General features: G+C 43.1%; 1 protein-coding gene across 1 annotated transcript in view; it reads left to right on the top strand.

The window, feature by feature from the left end:
• The window catches only part of KIFAP3 (kinesin associated protein 3), a 185,914-nt gene that overhangs the window by 128,592 nt on the left and 38,808 nt on the right, over positions 1–18,514 (top strand). Inside the window, exons 13-14 of the mRNA XM_068240179.1 lie at positions 7,854–7,966; positions 15,650–15,815. Coding sequence (XP_068096280.1) covers positions 7,854–7,966; positions 15,650–15,815 — 279 coding nt within the window. The remainder of the gene's footprint in view (positions 1–7,853; positions 7,967–15,649; positions 15,816–18,514) is intronic.

Genomic DNA, 18,514 nt, shown 5'->3' with positions numbered 1-18,514 from the left:
GGCAAACGGATCAGTGAAAACTGATCTGATCACCGGTCGATCGGATCTGTTTTCACCCTGTTGCCACTCCGGTCTGCTGAGCAGACGGGGAGGGAGGGTTTCTTACTCAGGCTTCTGTCTCTTCCCCTTGCATCACGTGACTACCAGGAAGCGTGGTAGTCACATGATGCGACGTGTGACGCAAGGGGAAGAGATGGAAGCCTGGGTAAGAAACCCTCCCTCCCTCCCTCGCCCGCTCAGGAGTCTAGCGTCCCCAGTTCCCACATCACCAAGACCCACACCCCCAGTGGAGCTTTCCCACATCCCCCTCAGATCCCCCACCCCCAGTGAAGCGTCCCCACATCCCCCCAGACCTCCACCCCCAGTGGATTTTGGCTCTAGAATGGTCCGTTTCTTCACTAGTGTAAAGAAACTTTCCATTCTCTCACTGCTCCCAATGTAGGGCTTTAGCTTCTGTTTGCGGTCTGCTGGGCTCAGCTGTCTGGAAACATTGGTACTGCAGCAAAGTTGCTTTCCGTTCAGCGGAACATACCCAACGGATCCATACGAATGGACGCATGTGAACGATTTCATAGGTTAACATTGGATCCATTTGCATCCGCTCCGTTTGTACAGTATCCGTTCTGCTTACGGTCCGCTTTTTAATGCAGGTGTGAACCGAGCCTTAATCAGTTTTATGTATAAAAGTACATTTTAACTGTGTTTCTGCACCCTTCATGCTAAACCGCAGTGAACTTCACCAGATGCAGGGACCTGAAGATGAGCAGTGCTGTCACTGTATACAGCTCTTTTTTCTTTTATCCAATGGAAAATAAACAGTTTTCAACCAGTAAGTTTCCATATCATACATTGGCTTGAGATAAAGAGTTTTGTCACATTAAACTAAAATGTGTTGTTGAATAAATCTTTGACACGGGGTAGGAAAAATTAGCCACTTGTGTATCAGCAGTCTTTGACCCCTTAACCACTTGAGGACCTAGGGCTTTCTACCCCTTAAGGACCAGCCACTTTTTTTCCATTCAGACCACTGCAGCTTTCACGGTTTATTGCTCGCTCATACAACCTACCACCTAAATGAATTTTGGCTCCTTTTCTTGTCACTAATAAAGCTTTCTTTTGGTGCTATTTGATTGCTCCTGCGATTTTTACTTTTTATTATATTCATCAAAAAAGACATGAATTTTGGCAAAAAAATGATTTTTTTAACTTTCTGTGCTGACATTTTTCAAATAAAGTAAAATTTCTGTATACATGCAGCGCGAAAAATGTGGACAAACATGTTTTGGATAAAAAAAAACAAGTTATAGCGTTTACAAACTATGGTGCAAAAAGTGAATTTTCCCATTTTCAAGCATCTATGACTTTTCTGACCACCTGTCATGTTTCATGAGGGGCTAGAATTCCAGGATAGTATAAATACCCCCCAAATGACCCCATTTTGGAAAGAAGACATCCCAAAGTATTCACTGAGAGGCATAATAAGTTCATAGAAGATATTATTTTTTGTCACAAGTAAGCGGAAAATGACACTTTGTGACCAAAAAAAAAAAAAAGTTTCCATTTCTTCTAACTTGCGACAAAAAAAAATGAAATCTGCCACGGACTCATCATGCCCCTCTCTGAATACCTTGAAGGGTCTACTTTCCAAAATGGGTCATTTGTGGGGTGTGTTTACTGTCCTGACATTTTGGGGGGTGCTAAATTGTAAGCACCCCTGTAAAGCCTAAAGGTGCTCATTGAACTTTGGACCCCTTAGCGCAGTTAGGCTGCAAAAAAGTGCCACACATGTGGTATTGCCATACTCAGGAGAAGTAGTATAATGTGTTTTGGGGTGTATTTTTACACATACCCATGCTGGGTGGGAGAAATATCTCTGTAAATGACAATTTTTTAATTTTTTTTACACACAATTGTCCATTTACAGAGATCTTTCTCCCACTCAGCATGGGTATGTGTAAAAATACACCCCAAAACACATTATACTACTTCTCCTGAGTACGGCGATACCACATGTGTGGCACTTTTTTGCACCCTAACTGCACTAAAGGGCCCAAAGTCCAATGAGTACCTTTAGGATTTCACAGGTCATTTTGAGAAATTTCGTTTCAAGACTACTCCTCACGGTTTAGGGCCCCTAAAATGCCAGGGCAGTATAGGAACCCCACAAATGACCCCATTTTAGAAAGAAGACACCCCAAGGTATTCCGTTAGGAGTATGGTGAGTTCATAGAAGATTTTATTTTTTGTCACAAGTTAGCGGAAAATGACACTTTGTGAAAAAACACAATTAAAATCAATTTCCGCTAACTTGTGACAAAAAATAAAATCTTCTATGAACTCGCTATACTACTAACGGAATACCTTGGGGTGTCTTCTTTCCAAAATGGGGTCATTTGTGGGGTTCCTATACTGCCCTGGCATTTTAGGGGCCCTAAACCGTGAGGAGTAGTCTTGAAACGAAATTTCTCAAAATGACCTGTGAAATCCTAAAGGTACTCATTGGACTTTGGACCCTTTAGCGCAGTTAGGGTGCAAAAAAGTGCCACACATGTGGTATCGCCGTACTCGGGAGAAGTAGTACAATGTGCTTTGGGGTGTATTTTTACACATACCCATGCTGGGTGGGAGAAATAACTCTGTAAATGGACAATTGTGTGTAAAGAAATCAAAAGATTGTCATTTACAGAGGTATTTCTCCCACCCAGCATGGGTATGTGTAAAAATACACCCCAAAACACATTATACTACTTCTCCCGAGTACGGCGATACCACATGTGTGGCACTTTTTTGCACCCTAACTGCACTAAGGGGCCCAAAGTCCAATGAGTACCTTTAGGATTTCACAGGTCATTTTTGTTTCAAGACTACTCCTCACGGTTTAGGGCCCCTAAAATGCCAGGGCAGTATAGGAACCCCACTAATGACCCCATTTTAGAAAGAAGACACCCCAAGGTATTCCGTTAGGAGTATGGTGAGTTCATAGAAGTTTTTATTTTTTTGTCACAAGTTAGCGGAAATTGATTTTAATTGTGTTTTTTCACAAAGTGTCATTTTCCGCTAACTTGTGACAAAAAATAAAATCTTCTATGAACTCACCATACTCCGTACGGAATACCTTTGGGTGTCTTCTACCTAGAATGGGGTCATTTGTGGGGTTCCTATACTGCCCTGGCATTTTAGGGGCCCTAAACCGTGAGGAGTAGTCTTGAAACCAAATGTCGCAAAATGACTTGTGAAATCCTAAAGGTACTCATTGGACTTTGGGCCCCTTAGCGTACTTAGGGTGTAAAAAAGTGCCACACATGTGGTACCGCCGTACTCAGGAGAAGTAGTATAATGCGTTTTGGGGTGTATTTTTACACATACCCATGCTAAGTGGGAGAAATATCTCTGTAAATGACAATTGTTTGATTTTTTTACACACAATTGTCCATTTACATAGAAATTTCTCCCACCCAGCATGGGTATGTGTAAAAATACACCCCAAAACACATTATACTACTTTTCCTGAGTACGGCGATACCACATGTGTGACACTTTTTTGCAGCCTAGGTGCGCTTACGGGCCCAACGTCCTATTCACAGGTCATTTTGAGGCATTTGTTTTCTAGACTACTCCTCGCGGTTTAGGGCCCCTAAAATGCCAGGGCAGTATAGGAACCCCACAAGTGACCCCATTTTAGAAAGAAGACACCCCAAGGTATTCCGTTAGGTGTATGGCGAGTTCATAGAAGATTTTATTTTTTGTCACAAGTTAGTGAAAAATGACACTTTGTGAAAAAAAACCAATAAAAACCTAACAGAATACCTTGGGGTGTCTTTTTTTCTAAAATGGGGTCACTTGTGGGGTTCCTATACCGCCCTGGCATTTTACGGGCCCAAAACCGTGAGTAGTCTGGAAACCAAATGTCTCAAAATGACTGTTCAGGGGTATAAGCATCTGCAAATTTTGATGACAGGTGGTCTATGAGGGGGCGAATTTTGTGGAACCGGTCATAAGCAGGGTGGCCTTTTAGATGACAGGTTGTATTGGGCCTGATCTGATGGATAGGAGTGCTAGGGGGGTGACAGGAGGTGATTGATGGGTGTCTCAGGGGGTGGTTAGAGGGGAAAATAGATGCAATCAATGCACTGGGGAGGTGATCGGAAGGGGGTCTGAGGGGGATCTGAGGGTTTGGCCGAGTGATCAGGAGCCCACACGGGGCAAATTAGGGCCTGATCTGATGGGTAGGTGTGCTAGGGGGTGACAGGAGGTGATTGATGGGTGTCTCAAGGTGTGATTAGAGGAGGGAATAGATGCAAGCATTGCACTGGCGAGGTGATCAGGGCTGGGGTCTGAGGGCATTCTGAGGGTGTGGGCGGGTGATTGAGTGCCCTAGGGGCAGATAGGGGTCTAATCTGATAGGTAGCAGTGACAGGGGGTGATTGATGGGTAATTAGTGGGTGTTTAGGGTAGAGAACAGATGTAAACACTGCACTTGGGAGGTGATCGGACGTCGGATCTGCGGGCGATCTATTGGTGTGGGTGGGTGATCAGATTGCCCGCAAGGGGCAGGTTAGGGGCTGATTGATGGGTGGCAGTGACAGGGGGTGATTGATGGGTGGCAGTGACAGGGGGTGATTGATGGGTGATTGATAGGTGATTGACAGGTAATCAGTGGGTTATTACAGGGGAGAACAGATGTAAATATTGCACTGGCGAATTGATAAGGGGGGGTCTGAGGGCAATCTGAGCGTGTAGGCGGGTGATTGGGTGCCCGCAAGGGGCAGATTAGGGTCTGATCTGATGGGTAACAGTGACAGGTGGTGATAGGGGGTGATTGATGGGTGATTGATGGGTAATTAGTGGGTGTTTAGAGTAGAGAATAGATGGAAACACTGCGCTTGGGTGGTGATCTGATGTCGGATCTGCGGGCGATCTATTGGTGTGGGTGGGTGATCAGTTTGCCCGCAAGGGGCAGGTTAGGGGCTGATTGATGGGTGGCAGTGACAGGGGGTGATTGATGGGTGGCAGTGACAGGGGGTGATTGATGGGTGATTGACAGGTGATCAGTGGGTTATTACAGGGAAGGACAGATGTAAATAATGCCCTGGCGAATTGATAAGGGGGGGTCTGAGGGCAATCTGAGCGTGTAGGCGGGTGATTGGGTGCCCGCAAAGGGGCAGATTAGGGTCTGATCTGATGGGTAACAGTGATAGGGGGTGATTGATGGGTAATTAGTGGGTGTTTAGAGGAGAGAATAGATGTAAACGCTGCTCTTGGGCGGTGATCTGATGTCGGATCTGCAGGCGATCTATTGGTGTGGGTGGGTGATCAGATTGCCCGCAAGGGGCAGGTTAGGGGCTGATTGTTGGGTGGCAGTGACAGGGGGTGATTGATGGGTGATAGGTGATTGGCAGGTGATTGACAGGTGATCAGTGGGTTATTACAGGGAAGGACAGATGTAAATAATGCCCTGGCGAATTGATAAGGGGGGGGGGGGTCTGAGGGCAATCTGAGCGTGTGGGCGGGTGATTGGGTGCCTGCAAGGGGCAGATTAGGGTCTGATCTGATAGGTAACAGTGACAGGTGGTGATAGGGGGTGATTGATGGGTGATTGATGGGTAATTAGTGGGTGTTTATAGAAGATAACAGATGTAAACAATACATTTGGGAGGTAATCTGACGGCGGGTTTGCGGGCGATCTAATGGTGTGGGTGGGTGATCAGATTGCCCGCAAGGGGCAGGTTAGGGGCTGATTGATGGGTGGCAGTGACAGGGGGTGATTGATGGGTGATAGGTGATTGGCAGGTGATTGACAGGTGATCAGTGGGTTATTACAGGGAAGAACAGATGTAATTAATGCACTGGTGAATTGATAAGGGGGGGTCAGAGGGCAATCTGAGCGTGTGGGCGGGTGATTGGGTGCCCGCAAGGGGCTGATTAGGGTCTGATCTGATAGGTAAAAGTGACAGGTGGTGATAGGGGGTGATTGATGGGTAATTAATTAGTGGGTGTTTAGAGGAGAGAATAGATGTAAACAATGGATTTGGGAGGTGATCTGATGTCGGATCTGCGGGCGATCTATTGGTGTGGGGGGGTGATCAGATTGCCCGCAAGGGGGCAGGTTAGGGGCTGATTGATGGGTGGCAGTGACAGGGGGTGATTGACGGGTGATTGACAGGTGATTGACAGGTGATCAGGGGGGATAGATGCATACAGTACGTCTGGGGGGGGGGGGTCTGGGGAGAATCTGAGGGGTGGGGGGGTGATCAGGAGGGGGCAGGGGGGGGGATAAAAAAAAATAGCGTTGACAGATAGTGACAGGGAGTGATTGATGGGTGATTAGGGGGGTGATTGGGTGCAAACAGGGGTCTGGGGGGTGGGTGGGGGGGGGGGTCTGATGGGTGCTGTGGGCGATCTGGGGCGGGGGGGGGGGAAATCAGTGTGCTTGGTGCAGACTAGGGTGGCTGCAGCCTGCCCTGGTGGTCCCTCGGACACTGGGACCACCAGGGCAGGAGGCAGCCTGTATAATACACTTTGTAAACATTACAAAGTGTATTATACACTTTGTATGCGGCGATCGTCGGGTTAACATCCCACCGGCGCTTCCGTATGGCCGGCGGGATGTTGCGGCGGGTGAGCGGCGCCAGGCGGAGGCGGAGGATCGCGTCACGGATGACGCGATCGCTCCGCCCATGCCCCTACAAGGACCGCCGCCATTTGTCTATACGGCGGTCCTTGCGGGGTCCACTTCCCGGCCGCCTCTGTGTGTTAGGCGGTCGGGAAGTGGTTAAAGGATACTGCAGCCGAAAGGCTGCTGAGAGATAAAACCTGCAATGTGTAGGGAAAGAAAAGTACATACTCACCGCTCCCCTCGCTCCCTGCCGTCGGGTCCCGCTCGTCAGCCACAGCTCCCGGTACTGGCCGACTCTCCTGACCCGGACATACTGCGCTGTGCATGCGCAGTATGTCCTGTAATCTTCGCTTCTGGCGTCGCATCAGGCCTCCTGCGTGTGCGCTCCAGCGGCTCCACTATAAAGCTAGCATGCTAGCTTTATAGTGGAGCCACTGGAGCGCACACGCAGGAGGCGGGGGAGTGTCCGTACTTCTGGCGTCATGATGCGACGCCAGAAGCGAAGATTACAGGACATACTGCGCATGCGTGGCGCAGTATGTCCGGGTCAGGGGTCAGGAGAGTCGGTCAGTATCGGGAGCTGTGGCTGACGAGCGGGACCCGATGGCAGGGAGCGAGGGGAGCGGTGAGTATGTACTTTTCTTTCCCTACACATTGCAGGTTTTAGCTCTCAGCAGCCTTTCGGCTGCAGTATCCTTTAAGGACCAGAGACGGCTGGTTCCAAAAAACTGCTCCTACCGATGCACTGCGGCATGATTCTGCCACGCTCACCCATCACCGCAGGCTCCTTGCGCTGTCGCCACTATGACTGTAGAGCTCTGTGAGCTGGTCCAGAGCCATTTTCATTGGCTCCTAACCCTGTGATCGCTCACAGTGATCACGGGGGCAGGAGACAATGAAATTGAAATTCACACCCTGGCAGGAATAAGCAGTCACAAACAGATTTTTATTACTGTGGTTCAGAAACAATTAACAAGGTAAAATGTGTTTTTTTTTTTTTTTTCACTCCATGATCATTAAAGCCCTAGTTCAGCCTCCCATTATTAGTGCGTATGATAGTAAATTTGTATTAGTTAGAAATGCGCATAATGGCGTACTTTGCACATCTCAACATTTTTCAATACATATATTGAAAGCATATTGATCTATAGGGATTCAAAGACACAAGTCTTTGTTCATAAATGTTCCTATTTTTTATATTCATGTTTTGCTACTAACAATCATCTATATGCCTTAGGAAATGGGCTGAAGATGTTGATGAAGAAATCTTTGAAATTTAAGGATCCATTGCTAATGAAGATGATAAGAAATATTTCTCAGCATGACGGAGGAACTAAAAACTTGTTTATTGTAAGTGTCTTTGTGTGGGGGGTCCAATTTTTGAACAGGAGCTATTATAAGTTTGTTTGATATATATCTCTGTACATTCTACATACCTAAATAATGTGATGACCTTGCATGCTGTCATCTTAAGCTACAGACACGCGTCTGATTTTTCCAAACAACCGGTCGTTTGGACGTCAAATCGGGCGTGTGTACAAACGGTCGTTCAGCTGATAAGGCTGAAAACCAGCCTTATCAGCCGAACGATCGTTTGTACACACTACCGATTTGACGTCCAAACGACCGGTCCGAGCGACCGGTTGTTTGGAAAAATCAGATCTGTGTATGTACCTTTTAATATGTAATAATATAGCTCAGATATCTCCACTGTGCTTTACATAGTGAACATTTTTGTCACTAACAATGCCATTTGAGATACACCCTTCATAAGCTAAGTTTATCTCTGCCTGTAAACCTCCCCCTGGTTGAAGTGTGTTTACACTAGGAAGGCTATACAACGGTCGAGCAATGAGGAAGTGCTTTTGACTTTCACAATTCTTCCACCATAAAAAAATACACGTACCTTCTGGAGGAAGGAGCAGGAGATGTGCAAGCAAAATATATATGATGTTGTAGTAAGAGGAACTCAACTGTAGCTTTCATATTTCTGAATTCAGGTACACTTTACATTTAACTGAATGACACGTCTAGTTTTTAAAGGGGTTCTTTCACGAATGAGGAAAAAAATAAAAAGTGGTTTATGCATAAACTATTAAACATCCTTGTAAAATAGTCTAAAACGTTTTTTTTTTAAATGAATGGTTTCATCAATATAACAGGTATTGTAAATAGTGACGGATGACGGCTAGGAGGCTAATCCATTTGTCAGGGGTGTTTTTTTCTTTACTTTCTTTTTACAACCATAACTGCTGCCTACATAGTTTTCAGTGGTATAACCCACTTCTAGCAGGAATCACTGCTATAACCCTAATAGCTGAGCTGCTGAATATTTCGTTTACATTGTTGCTAGGCAACCAGACCCCGGGTGCAGAGACTCGTTTGTGAAGAGTCATAAGCTGCAGGGAGAATCCGTTCCATCTACACCATATGATTCTTTGTCAGATTCGATTTAATTTGATTTGATTCATTGATATGATTTGATTCAATCAAATTGAATCGAATCATGAATCGGACATGTCAGATTGCATCAAATCAATGAATCGAATCGAATCTGACAAAGAATCATATGGTGTAGATGGGACTGATTCTCCCTGCAGCTTATGACTCTTTTCACAAAACAAGTCTCTGCACGGGTCTGGTTGCCTAGCAACAATGTAAACGCATATTCAGCAGCTCAGCAGAGCTCAGCAGTTAGGGTTATAACGGTGATTCCTGCTAGAATATGTTATACCACTGAAAACTATGTAGGCAGCAGTTATGGTTGTAAAAGAAAGTAAAAAAAAAACACCCCTAACAAATGGATTAGCCTCCCAGTCCTTCATACGTCACTACTTACAAAACATGTTATATTGATGAAACCATTCATTTTTAAAAAACACTTTTTACACTATTTTAGAAGGATGATTAATAGTTTATGCATAAACCACTTTTTATTTTTTTCCTCATTCGCGGAAGAACCCCTTTAAGTGGCGTGTTTGCTCTTTTCCTGATTTCAGATGATTTCAATGAAAACTGAAGCAAACTACAGGCTCCATGCAGAATCATAGCAATTGCTCTCATCACCAGAAGGACAGTATTTCTGTAGAAATAATACTTTACAGATTACTGTATTTAGAAAAGTGGCGACCAGCTTAAAGAGAAATTCCGACCAAGAATTGAACTTTATCCCAATCAGTAGCTGATACCCCCTTTTGCATGAGAAATCTATTCCTTTTCACAAACAGACCATCAGGGGGTGCTGTATGACTGATATAGTGGTGAAACATCTCCCACAAGAAACTCTGAGTACCTACTACTGGCAGTTTCCTGTCTGTGAACCTTGCTGCATTGTGGGAAATAGCTGTTTACAGCTGTTTCAAGCTGCCAAAAAAGCATGCAGCAGCTACATCATCTGCCAACAGTAAAAATGTCACCATGTAATAAATGTCAGAATGTAAATCAGGGATTTAAAGATTTTACAATGTACAAACACTGACTAAATCATTTATACATAATTATTGTAAAGATGAAGTTCTTTTTTCATTACATTATTTTCACTGGAGTTCCTCTTTAAATGTTGAACACTTTGATTATGCATCCTTACTTCATTACACATTTAATGGTCTTATACCTACTTCTTAAGTAGATTTAAGTGTTTGGCTATATACTAATATTAACCAACAATCAAATAAACCAGGTAAAAAGATTCTGTAAGATTATCCCATGAGGCAACATAACGAGGACCGAGACGAGGTTCTCCAGCACTGGAGGAAGATATTCCAAAGTGTGCCCCCCTTTTTCCAAACTGTGCCCACCCCAGTATAGGTAGGAAATGTGCCCCTGGTATTAGAAAGTTTAGATAGCCAGATATGACCCCAGTATTGGCTTTCCAACTCTCCTCAGTATTTGATGTGCCTCCAGTATTAGGTAGCCCCCTCCCCAGTATAGAAATTTGTGCCACTTTTTTGCGTACATGGCTGTCTGGCGTGGGGGCTTTTTGGCGCAGGGTGAGCCGTGTGATGGTTTACCCTATTGCCGCACAAATTTCGGGGGATGTTAAATACTATTTCCCCTCCGAGTCTTCGCAACTCGGAGGGAGAAGTAATTCCAGGTCCAGCAACCACCAGATCCCCAAATTACCCAATCTGGGCGCTACACTGTGCAAAGCAGGCGCCAAAAAACCCTGCTTCATCATTCTAGTTAGCCCCCTTTCGCAGACAGATGTGCCCCCTGTATTTGGGTACCCCCCCCCCCCCACACACACACACACACACACACACACACACACACACACACACACACACACAGTAAAAAAAAATGAAAACAAAACTTATGTTACTTTGAAGTAAACCTTACAATGGAGGAAATAATTATTTGCCCCCTCACTGATTTTGTAAGTTTGTCCAATGACAAAGAAATGAAAAGTCTCAGAACAGTATCATTTCAATGGTAGGTTTATTTTAACAGTGGCAGATAGCACATCAAAAGGAAAATCGAAAAAATAACCTTACATAAAAGATAGCAACTGATTTGCATTTCATTGAGTGAAATAAGTTTTTGAACCCTCTAACAATAATAGACGTAATACTTAGTGGAAAAACCCTTGTTTGCAAGCACAGAGGTCAAACGTTTCTTGTAATTGATGACCAAGTCTGCACACATTTTAGGAGGAATGTTGGTCCACTCCTCTTTACAGATCATCTCTAAATCCCTAAGGTTTCGAGGCTGTCTCTGTGCAACTCTGAGCTTGAGCTCCCTCCATAGGTTTTCTATTGGATTAAGGTCCGGAGACTGACTAGGCCACTCCATGACCTTAATGTGTTTCTTCTTGAGCCACTCCTTTGTTGCCTTTGCTGTATGTTTTGGGTCATTGTCGTGGTGGAACACCCATCCACGACCCATTTTCAGTTTCCTGGCAGAGGGAAGGAGGTTGTCGTTCAGGATTTCACGATACATGGCTCCGTCCATTTTCCCGTTAATGCGATTAAGTTGTCCTGTGCCCTTAGCAGAAAAACACCCCCAAAGCAAAATGTTCCCACCCCCATGCTTGACGGTGAGGACGGTGTTTTGGGGGTCATAGGCAGCATTTTTCTTCCTCCAAACACAGCGAGTTGAGTTAATGCCAAAGAGCTCTATTTTGGTCTCATCAGACCACAGCACCTTCTCCCAGTCACTAACAGAATCATTCAGGTGTTCATTGGCAAACTTCATACGGGCCTGCACATGTGCCTTCTTGAGCAGGGGGACCTTGCGAGCCCTGCAGGATTTTAATCCATTGCGGTGTAATGTGTTTCCAATGGTTTTCTTGGTGACTGTGGTCCCTGCTAATTTGAGGTCATTCACTAACTCCTCCCGTGTAGTTCTAGGATGCTTTTTCACCTTTCTCAGAACCATTGACACCCCACGAGGTGAGATCTTGCGTGGAGCACCAGAGCGAGGTCGATTGATGGTCATTTTGTGCTCCTCCTATTTTCGAACAATCGCACCAACAGTTGTCACCTTCTCTCCCAGCTTCTTGCTAATGGTTTTGTAGCCCATTCCAGCCTTGTGCAGGTCTACAATTTTGTCTCTGGCATTTTTGGACAGCTCTTTGGTCTTTCCCATGTTGGAGAGTTCGGAGTCTGCTTGATTGACTGATTCTGTGGACAGGTGTCTTTTATACAGGTGACTAGTTAAGACAGGTGTCCTTAAAGGGGAACTGAAGAGAGAGGTATATGGAGGCTGTCATGTTTATTTCCTTTTAATCGATACCAGTTGCCTGGCAGCCCTGCTGGTCTATTTCTCTGCAGTAGTATCTGATTAAAACCAGAAACAAGCATGCAGCTAGTCTTGTCAGATCAGACTTATAAGTCTGAACCACTGAAACACCTGATCTGCTGCATGCTTGTTCAGGGGCTATGGCTAATAGTATTAGAGGCAGAGGATCAGCAGGGCTGCCAGGCAACTGGTATTGTCTAAAAGGAAATAAACAGGACAGCCTCCATATACCTGTCTCTTCAGGGGTGACTAATTGAGTAGAAGTGTCTAACCACTCTGTGGGAGCCATAACTCTTAATGGTTGGTAGGGGTTCAAAAACTTATTTCACTCAATGAAATGCAAATCAGTTGCTATCTTTTATTTAAGGTTATTTTTTCGATTTTCCTTTTGATGTGCTATCTGCCACTGTTAAAATAAACCTACCATTGAAATGATACTGTTCTGAGACTTTTCATTTTTTTGTCATTGGACAAACTTACAAAATCAGTGAGGGGTCAAATAATTATTTCCTCCACTGTATGTATAGATGGTGCCAGAGCAGATTGCAATGTTTCCATACCTGTATGTTAATTATGATGGCTGTCACAGGCATGCCAAATCTATAAAACCAATTTCCTAATAATATAACTGTCCAGTTCTAAGTTACATCTTCACATCTCTTCACAGTACTCATTGACGTGATTGCAGCTGCATGGCTGGATGGGGCTGTGGTCCTGTATCTGCGCTCACTTATACATTTGTTAGATGCTCGAGAGTGCTCTGCACAGGTGGTGAAGAAGAGGAGCCTGCTCCATCCTCCAACCCCCCCCCTTTTAGAGTCACATCTGAGTGTGGCTTCGGTTTGTCAAGGTTTTGCACTGCTGGGTAACTCCATAGTGTATCAAACAATGATTGGGGTTACAAATGCTGCCCATTTGGCTGCATCTTCATTGCACCCAAAAGGTGCTCGTGGATGAAAGCCGAGAGACTGACAGTGCGGCCATCAAAACACTAATGCCAATTTTCAGTGTGAAGCCGGCCTTAACCATGTTGGTGAATATCTCCTCCCAGTCTAACTTTCGATCAGGATCAGAGGGGGAATAAGCTGACCACTTTTCCATCGGTCGGATAGTAGGTGGGAGTGAGTCATACCACAGTAGTCAGATCCCATGTAAACGCTTGTTCAATAGAGGACCAGTCCCAGGTAGGGAGTTCTTAAATTATGGCATTAACATAGCTTCTTAAAACTTAGTTGTAAGTAGCAGAAGAAGAAGCCACTAAAAGATAAATTATACGTTGATTTCAAAGCATCCCAATTAAGCATATTGTGGTCTACAACTAAATGGCTAAAGTTGCAATTAGTGGATCCCCCTCCATGTGTCCCATCCCACTCTGTGAGGTACAAAGAGGAGCACAGGATTATCAAAAATAGGTTCTAGCAGGGCAAATTTAGCCTTTTTGAGAGGCAGCGATTTTGCGGTAGCAGTAATCTTGTTAAGGGGAGAAAGCAGTAGGAGATTGGCAGTGCGAAAGGGAGATATCACCTGAGCTTCTATATTCTGTGCCAATCTGGCAGCTTTATAGTAAAACATGAGATTAGGCAGCCCAACAACACCCTCTGCTTAGTAGGAGTATCTAATTCTAGGGTGTTTCCCATGCCACACACATTTAGTTATCTGGCTCTGTAGCTGAGCTATGTCTCTTAGTATAGCAATAGGGAGAACTCTAAAGAGGTAGAGTATTTTTGGGAGGGTGGTCATTTTAACCAAATGTATATGTCGGAAAAGAGAGAGGGGAAAATCATTCCAAGAGGGAGGGTGGTATAATATACCTTGTAAAGGTATTCTACATGTAATGGCATGGTCATACCTAAGTACTTTAGCCCACCTGGTTCCAACTGAATAGAAAAGCACCACCCAGGGCCTTTTGCTGTGTCTCAGAGTGGCAAAATGGAATTGCTTCTGATTTAGAAGAGTTCACCTTAATCCTCATGACAGCGCCAAATTCAGATAAAGTTCACACCAGATTGTGAAGAGAGACCTCAGCAGAAGGAGAACATAGTGTTATCTGATAAAATATATATAGTGGAGTTCCATACACTAAAGGTACCCATACACTCGTCAGATTAGCAGCAGATAGATCATCAGATGGAATTCTTATCTATCTGATGTGTAAAAGGAACATGTTTTACTACAATAGAATTCCAATAGATTTCAGTTTGAAATCTATTGAAAAACAATCTGATGGCATTTTTTTTGCCATCAAATTTCCATTAGGGCCAAATGCAAAATGATAAGCAATCTCAACAGATCGACCTAGATTTTCCACCCTGCCAGTTCGATGGAAATCCATCGAAATTGATCGAAATCGGCTGTCGATCGGTCGATTGGGCAACCGATTTGCAATCGATCGATCAGTTTGGATAGATAGATCGGCCAGAAAATCGGCTGAGTGTATGGGCCCCTTTAGCGAAAGTGAACACCCCTGCCTAGTGCCATTTTTTAATTAATATTTCCTCCGATAGTATTACCAGGTTGCACATCTTGACAGAAAAAAAAGTATACAGGCTCCAGACCATGTTGAGAAATTGGCCCCCAATTGAAATTTCTGGTGTGTCTAACGCAGGAATCAAAAGGTCTATCCTGTCAAATGCTTTCTCTCTGGGTCGACAGAGAGGAGCAGAGAAGGCGTCATCCAATGATGTAGACCAGTGTTCCCTAACCCTGTCCTCAAGGCCCACCAACAGTGCATGTTTTGCTATCCAACATCTTTATTTAAAGTGAAGATAAAGAACAGTGCATGTTTTGTGGAAATCCACAGAGGTAGCTAATCAGCTCTGCTGAGACACTAATTACCCCACCTGTGCATGTTTGTGGTTTCCTGCAAAACATGTACTGTTGGTGGGCCTTGAGGACAGGGTTGGGGAACTCTGATGTAGACTCAGGTTCCGCCGTGTATTGTCTGTGGTTTGACGCCCCATGATAAATCCTGTTTGATCAGGGTGGATTAGTTTTACTTTCTTTTACTTACTTTTTTAGTACTTTTTCAATTGCTAGGTGCTGAAAAGTATTTTTATTTAGATAATAAATTATCTTTTGAGAAAACTTAGGAGAAAAGTTACTTGGATAAGTGCCTAAATGTACCAAATACTGTATGTATACAATGTTAATCGGCTGTATAGAATAGCTTTCAAAGTCTATACATCAGACTGAGAATACCAAAATTATTTTCTAATATTAATAATTAATTCTCCAAATAATAATAATAAATTTAAATAATAAAATAATTTATATGATTTTTGCTTTTCCTTATAGGATTACGTTGGCGATTTAGCAGCTCAGATTTCAAATGATGAAGAGGAGGAATTTGTCATAGAGTGTCTGGGAACATTAGCTAACCTCACTATTCCTGATCTAGACTGGGAATTGGTTCTTAAGGAATACAAACTTGTCCCTTACTTGAAGGACAAACTGAAGCCAGGTAAGATATTATTTTTAATAAAAATTGTATTACTTACAAAATGTTGATGTTTACAGTTTGTTCAAGTATGTCATATGGGACAGAGCACATGTAACTAATGGTATCAGTAGTAAATGATCATGTACAAATGCGTAGATCTATTGTCAAACCTATAGGGCTGGGGTATAAAGAGAGAAGAAAATGAATAGTGGGTTTGCAGACTGAATGGAAGGATACAACTTGTAAATAAAATGTAAAAAACCACAAGAGCTCTTTACTGTGTTATACAGTATCATGGATGGCGAGATCAGTTTAGGTCTATTATTAAATTATAAGTGAGACTTCAGTGCGACAGCAAAGTGAAAGTACAACACTATAGGCAAATCTTGAAATATTGTACATCTTGTTTAAGCATTTTATCCAGATTTTTCAGAAGGAAAAAAGCTCAGTGGCCAGATTGGTCTGGCTGACCGCATGCATATCTTGTCTGTAAATCCAAATTTAGTCACAGCTTTTTTTTAAGATTTATTCAATAAAACATTGGTTTATATGTGTGAATATTTTTGTAAAAAAAAAGATACACTTTTTGAAAAACAAAATGGGGAAAATACCTGCTGCACACATTTACAGCTATTCATTTTATTTTTTTCTCGGCAGTCGCCAGCTTCCTGCTCATGCCCTCCCCACTCATGATCAGTGTGAGGCTTGGATAGGCTGGCAGTTAGCATGGAGGCATGGTTTAAGCTGGTAGAGCAATCCCTCTTTCCCATAAGTTCTGAAGTGACTAAAGTAGGAGTGTTTCAGGCTGACCGTTCTGTCCATTAGAATATCTGAACTGGGGAGCAGACAGATTCTTTCTTTAGAAGGCCAAGGAGCACATCCTGGTTTAAAACATAAAACTTTATTCCTTCTTAGTTACAAGCAGTTAGTTGTATTGCATCAAATTTCTTCAATTTGGTACAGCAACACTAAACTCAGTAAACCAAGTGATGGCAGAGGCTGTCGTGCAGAGAGAACAAAAGCTGATTGAACAGGAGCATCACATTCACAAATTCTGATTTATATAGAAAGAACAGAAGCATCAACAGGACCTGAAAAAATGTGCAGCTTACGGCATATACTCGAGTATAAGCTGACCCGAGTATAAGCCATCCTCTCAAATTTTACCTTAAAAAAACAGGAAAACATGTTTGACCAGAGTATAAGCAAGGGGTGGCAAAAGCCACAACCACAACACCATTCACAACCATTGCAAGCCACAACCATATATTAGAAAAGCAGCATAAATTCATCAGATTGCACTAATAAGCCAGAATTTAGGCCTACAATGGAGATGGACATGCAAGTCAAACTTGCTTGCTTTCTCAAATGCTTTAATAATAGCTCACTATACATTAGTGTCAGAAATGCCATCTATTTCTTCTTCTATTAACACATTAGCTGTTTTGTTGATTTCTTTTGCCTAGCATTGCTGGCTAAAGAGATTATACTAATCTAGGACTATGTGACTTAACTACTATTAATGCCAGTGCATTGCACGAATCTTGGGTTCATGTAATACTGACTCTGATCTTCTCAAATTACACTTACTGCTTCTGACTTCTACATACATGATATCTTTGGCGACTGGGTTGTTATTTGGCTCTGCTTAGGATTAATTCCAGGGTTATTTTATCTACTCCCTAAGATCCATAAGAATGTGACAGCTCTGCCTGGTAGATCAGTAGTATGTAGCTTATAATTAATTCTGTATCCTCTTGCAAGTCATGTGGATTTTTTACAGCAAGAGAGTGCTGAGAATACCAGTATGTTTAAGACACAAATGTCCTGTGGATTGCACACATTTTAAATGGTTTACAAGCACATATTATTTTGCATTCTTGACATTCAAAAATGTCTACAGCCATTCTGCAAGATATAAGTAGTACATAGTTACATAGTTTGGTTGGAAAATGACATCCGTCCATCAAGTTCAACTAGAAAAAGGGAAAAAGAAGAGAAAATATCTTCCCGACTCCAGATGGCAGTCGGAGATTCCTGTAAATCCCTGGATCAACTCTCCTGGGAATTATCTAGTAATTATATCCGTGGGTTCTCTTCAGTGCAATGAAAGCATCCAACCCCTCTTTAAATGCAGATTTTGAATTTGCCATAACTACTTCCTGACGTAAGATATTCCAGATTTTGACCACTCTCACTGTGCAGGACCCCTTTCTAAATAGATGGCAAAAACTTTTTTCCTCCATACACAGATCATATCCCCTTGTCTGTTGTACAACCCTAGGGGCAAGAATCTAATCTGCCAAGCTTTTGTATTGCCCTATGATGTATTTAAACATGTTAATCAGGTCACCTCTCAGTCGCCTTTTTTCCAAGCTAAATAAGCCCAGTTTGTCCAAACTTTCTTGGTAAGTGAGCTATTCCATCCCTCTGATTAATTTAGTTGCCTGTCTTTGTACCCTTTCTAGAAGGCCAATGTCCTTTCTATAGTGTGGTGCCCAAAACTGTATACCATACTTCAGATATGGCCCCACAAGTGGTTTATACAGAGGCAGTAGTATACTAGCTTCTCGAGATTATTTATCATTTTATAAATTGTATGTCCACAGCGCTTAAAAAGATAATGCTTTTTATTAATCCAAGTAATTTTGAACAACAATATAATCCTAATTCTAGGCTAAAAAGATAATAGCACCTTCCCCTTTAATTACATCCACACG

This window comes from Hyperolius riggenbachi, chromosome 6 (genome assembly GCF_040937935.1).
Source record: "Hyperolius riggenbachi isolate aHypRig1 chromosome 6, aHypRig1.pri, whole genome shotgun sequence".
Taxonomy (NCBI): domain Eukaryota; kingdom Metazoa; phylum Chordata; class Amphibia; order Anura; family Hyperoliidae; genus Hyperolius; species Hyperolius riggenbachi.
Note: the sequence above shows the minus strand (reverse complement) of the source record. Positions and strands in the feature narration are given on the sequence as shown.